Source organism: Parasteatoda tepidariorum, chromosome 5, assembly GCF_982258835.1.
Source record: "Parasteatoda tepidariorum strain Cologne lab strain chromosome 5, Ptep-v5.0, whole genome shotgun sequence".
NCBI classification, from domain to species: domain Eukaryota; kingdom Metazoa; phylum Arthropoda; class Arachnida; order Araneae; family Theridiidae; genus Parasteatoda; species Parasteatoda tepidariorum.
The window spans coordinates 26963945-26980566 of NC_141759.1; the positions used below are offsets into that span (position 1 = coordinate 26963945).

Consider the following 16622-nt stretch of genomic DNA (forward strand, 5'->3'; position numbering starts at 1 on the left):
AATAAAAGCTGCTAATGCTTAAAAAAGTTTTTCTAATTTCAAAATGAATATATTTCTTAATGTCATTATTCAAAATCTTTATGTGTTTTAGTTATAACTCCTTAATTTTAAATATTTATGTGTAATATTTCCATTATTACATGCTCAAAGATTATTTTTTTTAGTAATCAGCATTTAAAACTTTTGTTTCTTAGGAATAATGTATAAATATATGAGAATATATTAAAAGTAGATATCCCAATTAATAAACTATTGTTACGGAAGAATATGCTACTATAAAAGAGTTCTTATATGCTTTCTTTTAATTAACAGCAAAGTAAAAAACTAAAATTAGAAAACAATAATGAAACAATGACGACAAACAATGAGAAATTTTTTCTAACTTTAAAATGTTATTTTTAATACTAAAAGAAAATGTATGAATACTATATTTTTGAACAGAAATAATTTGTTAACAGTGAAAAGTTTGATCTATCAGCTATAATCAGAAAAATGTTGAACATTCAACTCATTTCAAGTATAAACAAAGTTTTCATGTCCTTTAGTTGTGATTTTCGAGATCTGTGTGCAGCGTGACGTCATGAGGTGGGTAATCGTAGCTTCAGCTTTAAGTAAGGAATGAACCAGCCCTCCTCTTTAGCCCAGCACTAGTACAAGGATAAAATTATTTATTAAATATCAAAAGGATTTTGATTTATAATGAATAAAAATTTTTACACCTTATAAAACTAATTTACTGTTGCAAATTATTTAGGGGTAATCACACTTAACTAGCATACTATAAGACCCATGACTATAAGAATAACATTAGTGATAATAAAACTAATTTAGCTACCAAACTCTGTAAATAAAATGCAATAATTTCCATATTATAGCTGCTTTTTTCATAAAGTTGTAATCGGCCTTTCGGTGTGTTCAAATTAGAGACCTACAAAAGCAAACAGACTATTGACAACTTTCTTTACTTATAGGTAATATTAAATTAATCAAAAATGATAATAACTTTCTTTACTTAATTTCACAAGAATAAAACGCTGTGCTTTTTCCCATTGCATAATATGCAAGGCTCTTAAAATATTGAAACAGGCTCATTGAAATTTAAAGCTTTTAGACCCATGACAATGTGTTAGAATACAAAGCAAAGATTTTAAATACATGTCACATCTTTACCTTCTTTAACCATAGCTTTTCTTAACATATTGTGTAATGGGATCAGGAAGCACATCCAACTTATTAGCTTTTTTGTAAGATATGATCACATTTGCAATCAGACTCTAGGTCTGCTTTTAAAAAATCTCACAGATTTTCAGGCGAAACTTTTACTGAATTTTAAGATATCATTTAATTTTTCCAAATTTCAGTGAATTTATGCTGCCTTAGTCATCAATGTTTTTTTTTATGAAAGTTCAATTTTAATCCCATTGAAAGCACTACAATCAAATTAATCTAGCATGAGTTTATTCTGATTTGAGTCGCCATTTCAACATGATCAGCCACTATTAACTAATGTTGTGATTTAGAGAAAAAGCACACAATTTATTTTTCCAAAAGAAAATTGCTAAATTAATAACTAACTATTTTATTCACTACGATATCAGAATATAAAAAGGATTTTAAAAAAATGTTCACTCAAAATGGAAATAATATCTATGAACAGCAGGGAAAAATCAAATTAAGCAATTGAAATGCGAATATTAACTTTAGAATATAGCTTCAATACATGTCTCTAAACAAATTGTTAAGATTGCTGATAACACTATTCGACGTGTGGCAACTGAACGGTAGTGTTTTGAACTCACGCGCCAAAGGGTTCAATCCTCGGACCAGGCATGGTTGACCTAGCGTTTCATCCGTTCAGTGGGTCGATAAAATGACTATCGAGCATGCATGGGGACTAAACACAGGGGATTCCGCGTTCTGCTGACCACTCAACCTGAACATCTGCGTCTGCATCCCAGGGCCCAAGGTCAAGACTGAGATGGGTACAGTAGGCCTTGGCCCTCTATGGGCTGTCATGACACTGAGTTTAATTTAGTTCTGCTAACACTATTCACAGTGTAAAATCAGAATATAGGAAAAATGTTCACACAATTTGGAAATATCAATAAACAGCAGTGAAAAACCAAATTAAGTAACAGAAATGTAAATGAATTGAACAAATGAAATATTGGAAAACCTTCAAACAATGTGGTAATATTATCTATGAACAACAGTGAAGAATCGAATTAAGAAATTAAAATACAAATAATACCTACCGAATTAAGTCTTTAAAACATGTCCCCTAACAAATCGTTCAGATTACTGCTTATACTTTAAAAACCTTTAGAGTAATCAGCTGCTCATGAATCTTTACATTCAATTGAGACATTTGATGTTTTTCTATTGAATGTGACAATCAATAAAAATTCTCATACAAATTTAACAAAGTATAACTTTTGAAAAAAAAATTTTAGAAATGACTTTTAAGGCAGTTTTAAAGAATATTTCAAACTTTAAAAAGACAAAAAAGAAAGACAGTGAAAATAAATTTATCAAAAACAAGGAAATGAAAACATGTCAACTTTATTTCATGATATGTTTTGCATAGACTATACACCTCAAACTGCAATTAATATTAAAAGATAGATCAGATAACAACATTGAAGGTCGATAAGAATATCTTTCAAAGTCATATCAGGAAAATAAGTCAAATTATACAAATACTGATCAAAATGGGTTAAAAAAAAATAGCACATAATTCATTTATTAATAAATACAAATCAGTAAAAACAATTGCATGCAACTAACTACAATTGATTAGAAAAATTATGATGCAACAACAGGTTTTAAAAATAGTCCAGCAACACATCATGGGAAGAACATGGGGTACGTATGAACATTTCAAGAATTAAGGAACCAGTTTAAAACGCAAATACTGGAACAGTTTAGAAAAGATCAAATTATAATTTGGCCCCCGCAACTTTCTAAAATGTAATCTCATTAGGTAAAAAAGTTTAAATCAGTTACAGCTTTCTCTTTTTCAATTATATAAAGTTATTCGAGTTGTACGATATTTTGATAGAGCATTACACATTTGTACTTGAATTATCTTGAAGTTATAAATCATCTAATTATATGCCAACTAGTATGCAACACAATAATCATTTTAAATTGTTGAATATCTTTGCTTAAAAAAGATATTACCCTACAAACATAACTTTATCCTTGGATTTGGCATTAAGAAATGTCCTACGGATACTTTCAAAAACTTTATTAGCATCTAAGGCAGCATCTATCCGAGTATGAATATTTCGCTTTTGATAATAATCAACCAGGGGTTTTGTTAGCAAGTGGTATGCATTTAGTCTCTTTTGTAAAGCCTCAGCTGTGTCATCAGACCTCCGAACTAGAGGTTCTCCTGTTATCTGAAAAATAAAATTTATTTTATTTTCAAACTTAGGTGAACAAGGAAGAAAAATGCATAAAATAAAGGAATTAAAAGAATGCTACTGAAAAACAGTTGAGAAAACTATTTTGCATACAGCTAATTTATTAACAATATTTCATTTTAACTGCTGTCTTATGAGATTTAATAAAGTATCAGTTAAATGGCATAAAAAAATAATTCACATTAACTTTTAAAACTAAGAAATGGGGAGACTGGTATATTATGCAGGGTTACCACTCAAATCTGAAAAAAAAATTCCCTGTGTTTTCCCTGTACATGTTATACGCAATATATTAAGAGGAAACAACAATTACTGTGCTCTGTGTGAGCTATATTGGGCTAACTATATTTATTAGTTCAATTGCTGGAAAAACTGCTGAACATACTTAAATAATACTGTGGTAAATGAAAGTTCGGTATAGCTGAAATATCATGGTTAAATATCCCATAGATTACACTTTGAGTGGTCACCGTTTTTTAAAAGACCAAAATAAAAAAAGAAAATTCCCCTGTATTTTCCCAGTTTGTAAAGAAAAAATCAAAATTCTCTGCATTTTCCCTGTTATTTTAGCTGATTTTTAAATTCCTTGTATTTTCTAGGTTTTCCCTGTGGAGTGGCAACCCTATTATATTATTAATAGAGCATGAGGTCAGAAAACTGAGCACTGCTAAAATTACTTTGGAAAAACAAAATTTAAGAATGTGTTAATAAAATGTGAAAATAAAATAAGATTTACCACATAAAACAAAACTATAAATTAACACAATAAAAAATTTTTAATAGCATTGCCCTACCTAAGTGTTTTTAGAAAGGTGGCCTGGTCTACCTTTGAACCCTATAAATGCACATTCGTTGCCCTTTTTATAAAAATAAGTCAACATCCCTTAAAAACGCTGCTTTTTTTCATATTCGATTTTCAAGAAAAATTATTTAAGTGTTAAAATAATAATTATACACAAAAACTATCTGTGTTTATTGGTTTAATTTTGATTACTATTAGAAACATTTACTTTGTTAGAATTATTCTTGACTGGTAAATTTATATAGGTTTCTCATTTTTTAAGTGGTATATTAATAAATTTATTACATGATTTTAAATTTTAAAATTATTTTCTAAATAAATACTTTTTTTTTTTTAAAAAAAATGCACCTTTTAGATGTTCACTTTCTAATAATTTTCAGTATAAATTATAGAGAAAAAATCTTAGCTGTTTATCAAAAAAAAAAATGTTAGTTTACTTCTTATTTGAAAAAAAATGTATGCACAGATATTGTCTCTTAGAATGCCTTTAATTATTTATGACTTAACTACTAATTTCTCTCCTATTTAGATGATGAGTAAAAATTACATTTTGAAATATACACATAAAATAATAAGTTAAAAACTGCTGAGCATCGAATTCAGTTATTACATGATATTACACATTTAGATACATTTTTACAGTATTAAGAGAGTGCCCATTCAAAACTCAAAGTTCCCTTTTTTCCATTGAGAAGCACGTTGTATTTTTTTATTCCTAGGGAAACTCTGAAATAGCAAAACTGACCACAGGAACCCCAGTTTAATTGACAAAACTTACAACTTTACAAAAATAGTTTAGTGAATGGTCTACTAACAGATTACATTCAAAAATTCAAATTAGCAAAATATGACTAATTTTATCAGTCTATAGATTTAAAGTTTTATTTGATCAGTTATAAAATTTTTTTAAAAGTATATGATTGGGGGGGGGGGAATTTAACAGTGTGATTACTTATAAAGATTTTCAGAAGGAAAATTCAGAAAATGAGTAAGAGAAAAGAAACAAAAAAAAAACTTTACATCATCTGTCATTTCTTTTTTTGGAGGATGAAATTCTTCATGGTAAGATCTCCCACTCGGATGATGTATAAGTCTTCCAGTTATTCTTCGAACAAGCAAAGAATCATCAATTCCAAATTCAATGACAGAATCTAACTTAGACTTTCTCTTCTCAAGAAGAACATCAAGCTAAAAATCAAGCAAAATTAATAATTAATCAATAATGAAGCAAAAAGTAAAAAATTCAGAAATTAAATGATATTGATAGTAAAACATGCAAGCTTGAAAAACTGGTTTAAAAAAAAGCTTTTCATTTTATTCATTTATTATTATTTTAGCTTATAATTTACATGATATATTTTCATTTTCACTTCTGCATAGCTGCCAACAAGGATAGGAAAATATCCAGCAGATTTTACAAAATAAAATACTCTTCATGATAATTGTTGCATAATGTACAAAATATTTTACACATAGGTTATTTTAGGTATTTTTAGAATCATCAAAATAGAAAAATTGCTATATTCTCCAGAAATGATTAACATCAAATGAGCTTCCATTGTTATGCATTATGTTTACTCATAATTTTGAACAGCAATAGGCATTTAATTCATCAGAGATAGTAAAAATATTTTTCAATTAACTTAAAAAAAAAGAATTCTGAATAAAATAAAATAACAATTTTAGAATAAAAAAAGTTTTTAACTGATTTATATTAATAAGGCTCGCTTCATTATGTATTAGGTAGTAATACTTATTTTAATATTCAAGCATGCAATGATCTGTGCAAAAATTCTATTTCAATAGGGATTTCGTAGAAAACTTACTCAATTTTAGGGAATTTTCTATAACGTACAAAAACAAGAAGAATTTTTATTGAACCAGTAGACCAGAAGAAACAGGCAAAATTCAGTAGTCTACTGAAAAATCCAGTAGAGTTGGCAGCTATGTTTCTGTAATTTGATTAAGCCTCCATTCAAAAAAATATTTAAAAATTATTTTACTTCTAGTAAGTAAAAATAGGTCCTTTGATCTATAATTACTACAAAATACTACTACTTTGATCAATAAGTATTTTTGGCCGGGACAGCCTGGTTGGTAGGACGTTGGTCTGGTGTTCATGAGATCATGAGCTCCAACTCCTGCCAACCAAAGAATCCCCGTGCATTAAATGGTGATTGGTGCATGTTAAATCTGATGGATTCACAAAGTCCTCCAAGTTCAAATAACAAATCAATAACGTTGGGGTTACAGAATTGGACATTAATCCTTCTTTAATTTAGGTCAAAATTATTTGTAGATGATCTGTAGAATGGAGTATAAAAGGATGTTCCGTTTAAAACAAGCTGTGACGCATGTGTGCGGCTAAAGTTGTATTCTTCACCATAGATGGCGCCACAGAAAAAGAAGGAAACGCACCCTCCGCCTTAAATTTGCTTGGTTTCCTATCGTTGGATTGCTGGTATATTCAACACAAAAATGAACGGTATTAATTCAGCAGTTAAATGAAATTTCAATTTTTGCAATTTTTTTTTTAAATTAGCATAAATCAAACATGTTTTGTTTATTAAATTGTCAGGCATTACAATAAACAGAAAAAAATGAGGCAGAAGTATATAACTTAATTCATTCAACTTCGAAAATGTTCGCGTGTTTATAAAACTTTTAACTACTTTTTTATAAAATCAGAATTCTTTTTTTTTTAATAAACAGATCTTAAAAAATAAATGATTTTGACATGTGGCAAGTATGAACGGATTTTATGATAGCTGCTTTTTGGCAAATGCATAACAATGTAAAAATATTATTTTTTTTTTCATCAAAATTAAAAACTTGAGTATTTTTAAAGCTTTAGTTGATCTTTTAGGTTTCAAAGTGAATCCAGTTTCATTTTAAATGAAACTTTTCCTGTTTAAGTTCTATCTTAAATAATAAATTATATGACAGAATTTTTATAAATAGTTTTACCTAAAAATAATGCCATTAAATAAAAATATATGTCTATTATGTTCGTTTTTCTAAAATGTATGAAAATAATAACTCAATTTTCTGTGAAAATCCAAACATAAGATTGAGAATTGAACTCTAATAATTATTAATCACAGAATTCATTCAGCTACATTAAAAGTCAAAGATATGTGAAAAGTGCAAGCAATAAAAGGCAGTTGTGTGTTAGATTTATTAAGCAAGAAAATATTATTAAACACCAAAAAAAAAATTTGTAATTGTTAAATTGCAGTTTAAAAGCAAATTCCTTTGCTCTAAAAAAAAGTGTTAAAAAATGTACTGATTAACTTCAAAGGAAACAATTACAACTTTAAGTAAAAATCACATTACCAACTAAAAAATTTAGATCATTATATATAAATACACCATCAATATACAGTCAGACCTCGATATAAGGTCACCCTAAGGGACATTGCACAAGTGACCTTATAAGTGGGGTGGCCTTTTAACGGACTCATTAGCAGTTCGTAACTAAGCACGTAAATAGTACACATTATGACTTTTTAAAAATGGTAATACAAACGAAAACAATAGGCCATAAATTAAATATTTAAGTCAATAAATTTTAACAGAATTATTAAAGAATTAAAGAAAGTTGTCTGTCTCGTTTTTGGTTTTATTTTTCGAACCATGTTTTCTAGATTTTGTAACTTCTCAAAATGTTCCTCAGCTCCCTCATATTTGTAAACAAATTTCCGATGACATTTATTGCATTAAAGGTTTCCACTTGGGTTACAGCTATAGTCTCAGGATCATTGTCCTCACTGTCCACCACTTGTGAAACAATTTCAGAAATTGTAGCTTGTTCGTTGGCTGCAACATTTTCTTAGAACTCGGGAGGGGTAATCGCCTTGTAAGGAAGTTAAATAGGCTTTTGTTAGAAAAGAGCTTCCCTCTCCTCAGATAAAAATGACCTTATAAGCGATAATGATTTTTAAAACTTGACCATATATCCGATAATCTGTAACATAGAATTCCTATTCAGTGAGCCGGGACTTATGAAAAGTGATCTTATATGCGGATGACCTTATATCGAGGTCTGACTGTATAAGTAATCCTCAAAATAAAATTAAAAAGCGTGAAAGTGAAAGATTTAAAATACAAACAGTTTAAAGAGCATAACTATTATACTCACTTTCTCAGCTTGGACAACTGTACGAGGAAATCCATCCAACAAAAATCCATTTTTACACTCCTCTTTGTCCAGATTTCTATCAATTAAATCAACCACTAGAGCATCACTCACTAATTTACCATCATCCATCACTTTTTTCAAAGTTTTACCCAAATCAGACCCAGAAGCTACTTCAGCACGAAGCATATCCCCTTAAAATTATAAATTTAAAAGTCAAACACTTACTCAAATTAAGAAAAAAGAGAACAAAAATTTGTCACAACATTTTTAAAATATAAACTTTACAGTGATGAGAATTAAATTCTAGGGGACAATATTTGAAGCAATTCACTGCAACAATTTTTTTTTTTTAGTTTTATAATAATTTTATTTTCTACTATTTTGAATAACAGTTATATCCTTTAGGAGCAATTCCATTTTGGATCAAAAATCATATTCTACATGAAATTATGTTTAGAAATAAAGTCTCTAATCTTTAAAAAATCTAAAAAAATCTTTAAAATTGGCAAAAAATGTTTATAAAACAAATTCCCTCATTTGCCTCATCCTATATATTATTTCTTTCCTAAGTTTATTTTTGTTTAAATATAATTGTATACTAAGAGAAATTGAGATGCAATTTGCATTAAAGTTACAAATAAATTTTATATCTGAAAAACATTAGCTTGTTTTTTAAATAACATAACTACTAAATAAAATAAACTGCAAAAATAAATATTTAAAAAAAATAATACAAAAAAGTTACTTAAAATAAAAAGAAAATTCTTATAAAAAAAATTTAAAAAACTCTTGTCAAAATACTAACAAATTTCACCAAAATCAAATTAGTGAATAATACTGGCTAATATAATTACTAATTGTACCTTCATATGACAAAAAATAAAGTTGGGGAGCAAATATAGTACCTTCAGGGTAGTTTTATTTGATTCACTTTAAAATTAGTCTATTTGACTTCAATTGTATTTTTTTATGGGTGATTTCTTTAAGAAGCATAGATATCGTGCTCAAATATATATATATAAATACATTACAACACATTAATCAATCTACAATTCCTTGAAAAAATATATAACTAAAGAAAATTTGCAATCTTACAAATACTTATTAATTTTTAGTTTAATACCTAATCTCCTTCATCTTCTAAAATAATACTTCTTCTTGCAGATACTTTATCACTGGCATTCATTTAGACATTTCAAAAATGTAATTAATTACTTTTCTTTTTTATTTCAAGGACATTTTCTCTTTTTCTTCTGTTTTGCAATCTCATATGCCAATGCCTGTTTTATGTTGAATAACATTTTTTGACTATAATAGTCTTAACTATCTTCTATTAAATTAGCTATTGTAATAATAAGACATAAGTAAAGCATTAGCAAGCTCATAATATTTTTTGATAATAGAATTATTTTATTTAATATACAAAATCAGTTAACTAATTAATATTTTTATTTATTCTTGACAAAAAAAATACGCATATGTACATGCACATTAACATTAAAAGAACATTAGTGAAAGATTAATATTAATAGCTATACATAAGTATGAAATTTAAGAACTGCATTCATATACAGTAATTATCATATTAAGTAATATAAGTAATTTCACTTCAAATGAAATTATATTAAACGATTGCCCACTGTCACCGCAATCGTTTAATTTCGTAGTAAAGCGATAATTGTGTTGAGTTGCATTGTAAAAAGGAAGTCGTCCGCTAATCTTCGCGCTACAGCGGCAGTTATATCTCTTCTCTTTAGAAGCAGCATGCATACAACTAACAGAACATTGATTTTCTTCTACCTTGCATAAATCATGATTACTTCGTCTGCTTTTAATTTTCTTCCCCTTGCAAACTTTTTTGTTTGCCCATGTGAATACTTTTTTTGCAAATTTGCCACCAATGTCTCTGCACACGACGTGTGTCTATATTATCTAACTATGGTAATTGTGTACAACAGTAACATTTAATTATATGCAAACATAAACATTGACATATGCTATTTCACATCTCATTTTTTAATTAACTTTTTAGCATATTTGTTTAAGTTGACTTGGAATTAAAATGCATGCATAATCTGCAGAATGTTTTCACTTATTTATATGCTTATCGCAGAATATTACCACATATCATGGGGTTGGACTGATCATTTGCTTCATTAAAAATTCTAGTTTTAATACTCAAGTCTACTTTTAATCTATTTTACAATTTAAGGAATGACCTTAAAATCCATCTTTACTAAAATGAACAAAAACACTAACACTAAAATATTAAATAAATAATCTTAAGAAACTGAAGAAGGTAAGATATTACTTCATTAAAAACTTCATTTGCTTTGAAAATATATAAATAGCGAATCACAGTCAACTTATTTCAAGTACTTCAAAAGTAGTTGTCGATTTTTAAGACTTGCCAGATGTGAATGAAAAGAAATAAAAATGATTTGAAATTTTAAAAAAACGTGAAGTTGTCAACAAAAATGGAAAAATAAAGATGAGAAATAAAACCAAGAAAAGTCACAGTGGTAGAGAGAGGCAAATGAGGGTAAAATGCATCTCCACTTACTATGCAGAGGTGTTGAGGAACTAATATCATTAACAAGAGAATCAGCAGTCATATGAATAAAACAAGATTCCAGGGAATCAAGATGTGACTGGAGTGGAAATAATTTCGGCACTGTCGAAATTGAATTTATGGCCAAGATTCCAACCATGTGTAGCAATTGATGGTTTCTCTAATTCATGTTGTCCAAGTATAGATATGCCTGTTATCATTAAAGTAAGAAATCATCAATTGCTAAACATTGTAGGAATCTTGGACACTAATTCAATTTTTACAATCCCAAAATTTAATTAACCCCAGTCTCATATATATCTTACCAGAAAATATATATATATATATATATATATATATATATACATTATTACCAATGTAGTGACTTTAAAACCATAAATATTGAAAAAAAATTATAAATAAAAAATGCAACATATACAAAAACTATGGAACATACATGGAAATTATGATCCTACAAAAGTTGTATACATAATGGAATCTAGGCTTAAACCCAGACTGTTATCAAATTCAACTATATTTTAGTAAATCTATTGTGCTTAGCAGTATTCAAATCTTCAAAATTATCACCAAAGCCATTGAATCTTTTCCAATGCAACTAATCTTTAAATCCGCATAAATTCCACAACAAACTGGACCTCCAACAATCTAAGAAAAAACCTTTAAATCATAAACTGTTTCAATTGATCAGAAAATCTCCTACTTGCAACCTTTTGCAACATCAATGCTTTTACTCTTTCTACTTCAAAAAATTTTTCGACGTGCAAAGCTTAAATTCAAACAAAGCACCTATTATGCTGGAATAAAAAATATTTATTAAAATAAACTCTAGAGTGCTATCATAGCTTATCAATTAATGAACTTATTTTTCAACATGTACTTGCATGAAAAGAACAGGTTTGTTTCAAATAATGATTATTATTCTTTAGAAGAAAAAAAGAAAGAAAGAAATAAAAATACATTGCTTATAAGAGGCCTAAAATTTTATTTTTTTAGACAGCAACTCTTCCTTAAAAATAAATAATCTAGAAAAATAATAATTGCAATTTCTGTTTCATTAGTAATTGCTATATAATAGTAATTGCAATCTTTTTGGAATCCCGAACAAAAGAAATAGTTCATATGCAACTTACCACTATGTGTATCATATTTAAAACAAGTGAAGTGCAAAACATTCAGCAAGACAAATTGAAAACTTTGAAGAAAAAAAAATTATAATAATTAATGTGTTAAAATAATAAAAAAGAGTTACTTAATACAATATACCTGTTGCTAAGTGGCAGACACAGAATTCTTTTTTTAACCTTGGAGCCTGAAATAAAAAATGAATAAATCATAATAAATAACCATAATCATGTATAAAATTCATTTAACCGTAAAAGTTGGTATTCATGAATATTAGATAAAACATAAGAATAGGGTGACCTGGGGTAATTCCTGACCAAAAAATGCAAACATCTATTTTGTGAAAAAACTATTCAAGATAGAATTTTAATATTAACTGGAAGTTTGAGGGTTTATGAGATGAGTCACATAAACCCTCAAAGCTACCTTCTTTTGTTTGAAAATCTAATAAGAATTTAAAAGATTTTAAATTTTTAGTGATCAGGAATTACCCCTTCTCTTGATCATTTCTGGGGTAATTAATTCCTGATCACTTGTGGGGTAATTACTGATCACCAGTTTTTATAGTAAAGAGGCTGTTTAAAAATAATTATACAAATGTAATTAACAAATAAGACATCAAGATCATGCAAATAAACCAAAAAGATATGTTTAGGCAGCTAATAAAACAATTTATTTAAAAGCAAGAATAAAGATTAACACTTTAAATTTTCCAAAAACCTTTGCATTGTGCCATACATTTTAGTCAAGCAGTCAACTCATTCTCATGTTCTGCAGGAATATAAAAAAAGAGTGCCCACATGGGTAACTTTTGTTGGACTTTTTAACTTCATTAAGTGAAAGTGTAAAATTAAATTAGGTATGTCAACAGCTCTGACAGCAGCTCTCACACTGAAATTTTCCATCATTAAAAGAAATTTACTGATTTTGCTTTCTAAAAGCTTAGTATCCTTTTTAGGCTTATAATTTCTCACCATATTTATATTAAGTTAATTTATAAACTTAAAAATTATTCAAACAATGTACACACATAAATTTATTACAGAAGCAAGGTAAGACAAACCAGAACACATTTGTCTTGTATAGAGTTAAAAACAAATTTTGTGATTACAGTTAAAATATATTTTATAGTTGTTCCACTTAAAAAATACGAACTGTTATCTAAGAGAAGACAATTAGCTGTTTAATAGCTATTTTTTATACCATTTATAAGAAGAAATGACAACATTTGATATAGTTTCCTATAATCAATAATAATGTTTACAGTAGATGTGAAACAATTAAACAAAAGCTTACACTATTTTTATATCAAAGAAAAAGAAAGTAACTCAAAATATTTATTATTAATGTGCAAATTTTGAAACCCATCTTTGAAATGGGAAATACAGAAAGCAGTTTAAAAGATACTTATTTGGTTAGATTAAACAAAAAACTATTATTAAGTAAATGTAGTTATACTTTAGTAAAGTGTATGAGCATTCTTGTCCATGTCTTAAATTTAAAAAAAAAAAAAATTTTAATAAAACTTAGGCGATCATTATTTACCCAAGAAACAGAGTGATCGTGAATTACCCCGGGTCACTCTACTTACAAATATTCTAATTTTATAACTTTTTCATTTTACCATGGTTTTTCAAAGGCCTTTCATCAAGGAAATTTTTTTGAAAAAAGCTACAGTTTAAGTGCTATACACTTGTAGCTAAACTATAGTTTTTAAATATAAATTTCATCATACAGTGAAGAATTATCCACGCCTTAGAAGAGACAAATAAATTTAGTTCAAAAGTTAATCAACGTTTTTAAAAATTGCCTATTTGGCAACATTAAAAAATAAAGTTATAATAAAAAAAAGAGTAACTTTTTATAGAATGATTCTAGAACTTTGATTGTTGTTGAATCATTCTTTAAAAAGCATGACTGGCAAGATTTCCACAATTATATCTTCATCAAAATAATGGCCAAGTTTTGACAACAACCAAGCAATGAGAAGCCAAAAACTATTTACTAATACGTAATTACAATTGATAATTTCTTTCTCATTTCTTACTCTTTTCATTCTATTAATAATATTACTGACCAAACTGTAATTACCTACTCACTATTACACTTTTCGAATTTTTCTTTTTTATAATCGAAATGTGTGAGGGGTTTTTAAAGAGGAGCTAAATAATGTCTGGTCTCTCAATTTCTGATGAAATTGACTCATAAGAGTAGAAGTGCACAACCTTTTTGAGAGAAGGGCCATTTACATAGCAGGTCGATTAGACAAGGGCCACACACATATTTAGTCATTTTATCTGCAAATATGATAATTTTTGTATAATCATTAGTGTTCCAAGCACTAAATATTTTTATCAGTAAACTTAATAAACAAATTTGCAGAAAATTAAATGTTTAGAATTATTTGAATTTAGTTAAAACTAAAAAAACTCATATATATACCTATACATGTTTGTGTAAATATTGGTGAGGTTATAAATTCTAACCAAAAAGAAGCTTACATAATGTAAGTGCAAATAATTTGCACATTTTATTGAGTAATATAAATTTGAATTAAATATTTTATTTAATGAAATTTTATTATGTTTAACCAAAACCAAATTAAGAGAAATGTTTTTATTATATTTATTATTTTATAATAGAAATGTCTATTTCCTTAAATTATATTTTTTGCATATTTATATCATTGCTATTTAAAAAGGTAAAATAAAGGTGCAAGATCGACTGATTTAGTAGTGCTTTCTAGAATAAAAATGAGAGAAAATGAAATTTCGTATTTATGCCGAATAGCTAGGCAAAATTAACTAAATTATGGAAATCTTTGGGAGACACCAGCACCCTGGCTCACATTCATATCATTTATACCTATACAATGAAAAAAAAAATAATTAGTATAAAATTATGTTTACCTGTGTTCCTTTGCCTGCACCTGGAGGTCCCAATAAAACAGCATTTATTCCAATTCTCTTTGACCAAGTACTTATTTCTTCTTTAACATCAGCTTGGGGAACAGAACTAGTTGCAGGAGGCATAATGAAAGATGACTTGAATCAAACCTCTGTCAAGGCTATTAAAATTTAAAAAAATATTTCATTTTTAAGTGCTGTATGAATCAATATTAAAATAATTCACACTAAACAAATAAAATAACGGATAAAAACAAACAAGTAACAAGCATAATTTAGTTTAATATCATTTAAGAGGTTAAGTTAGTAAAATGTACCAAGACAGTTACAATCTTAATGCAAGAATATTCTAATCATGGAATCATCTAATTCATCATAATCTATTCTAATCATCACAACAGAATTTCTAATCAAAGAAGAAATAAAAGTCCCTATATCGGAGAAATTTACGAGTTAATAAAGCTTATTGATTTTTTTTTTTAAAAATGTATATTTTTAAATTAATAATGATCAATAAATATTTAGAATTTGCAACTTTAAAGAAAAATGAATTCTTGAAAACATTTTAATACTTTTTACATTTACATATTATAAATATTTCTTAAAGGAAATAGAAATTAAGAAAACAAAGCTAATTTTGCGATCAATAACTATCACACCGATGCATTAACAGAAAAATAGAAACAAAAGAACATTGGCTTAACTTAGGAATAAAAAAACTTTTACAAAAAATATCACTTTAATACTAAATTGATGACATTATTACCAGAATACACAAATAAAACCAGGAAATTATCAAATAAAACAATGCAAGACCACGTTTCTCTTCCGATCAAAGGTCGCTACCGGCTACTGCCACAAATGATAACAAAACAGAGTATTTTCAAATTATTTCTATTACTACACATAAATGGTTTCGAACCGTTCCACTTCGTAAAGAAACTTACAGTAGTGCTCTTTTACTCAATAATAAAGAACGAAATAAACTCAAAAGTTGGAAATGTTCGGTGTGTAATGTCTAACAACGCTCACATACCAAAATATATTTCAGAAAACAAGAATTTTCCGATTACCTATTTCTGCTAAAATAAAGAAACTTTACAAAAAATGCAACTGTTTCTATTTAAAACCAAAAATAAATGCCAAAGTCAACAGCTGCAATTTTTCAAGTAAAAGTACACATGCTTCAAAAAAGTAGCTTTTTTCACAATGAACGTTGTTGCTGTATCTTCGATCGCTGCTGAGAGGAAAGGGGAACATAATTAGTGAGTTCGTTGATGTCGAGACAAAATATATAATTATTAAAATATATTTACAGCAATCGGGGTGCGGCAACAGCATTCGAAATGAAAATAGGCTTGACATTGGACTATAAACTTCATGAGTTTAAGGTCCCGCAGTGGACTGATCGTTAAGACACGGTTCCCAGCAGATCACCGAAGTCAAGCATCACTGGCTACGGTCAGTGTGCGGGTGGGTGACCACTTGGATCAGCCTGCGTAAGGACCGAGGGTGTGCGGTATGGGTCCTCGTTAAACTGTTCTACCGTAAAGTGCTCGACTTCGCGTGCAGGTCGTCGGGCTACCGAAGCGGGGGTGCCATCCCTTCTGCAGAGGATCAAAATTGCGATGGCATGTCTTCGGATCATCCT

General features: G+C 28.1%; 1 protein-coding gene across 3 annotated transcripts; it reads right to left on the reverse strand.

Moving 5' to 3' along the window:
* Positions 1-2546: 2546 nt before the first annotated feature.
* LOC107453132 (adenylate kinase) lies at positions 2547-16182 on the reverse strand. 3 transcript variants are annotated; one of them, XM_043053148.3, is made up of 6 exons: positions 15919-16182; positions 14975-15132; positions 12207-12252; positions 8372-8562; positions 5251-5418; positions 2547-3404 (listed from the first exon to the last, which is right to left on the reverse strand). In XM_043053148.3, exons 2-6 carry the CDS (start codon positions 15095-15097, stop codon positions 3180-3182), a joined length of 753 nt encoding a protein of 250 aa, XP_042909082.1. In that variant the 5' UTR covers positions 15098-15132; positions 15919-16182; the 3' UTR covers positions 2547-3179. The 3 variants fall into 3 exon arrangements, with proteins under 3 accessions (XP_042909082.1, XP_015925315.1, XP_015925316.1); XM_016069829.4 differs by having other exon boundaries at positions 15738-16030; XM_016069830.4 differs by lacking the exon at positions 15919-16182 and adding an exon at positions 15738-15870 and having other exon boundaries at positions 14975-15135.
* Positions 16183-16622: the final 440 nt, after the last annotated feature.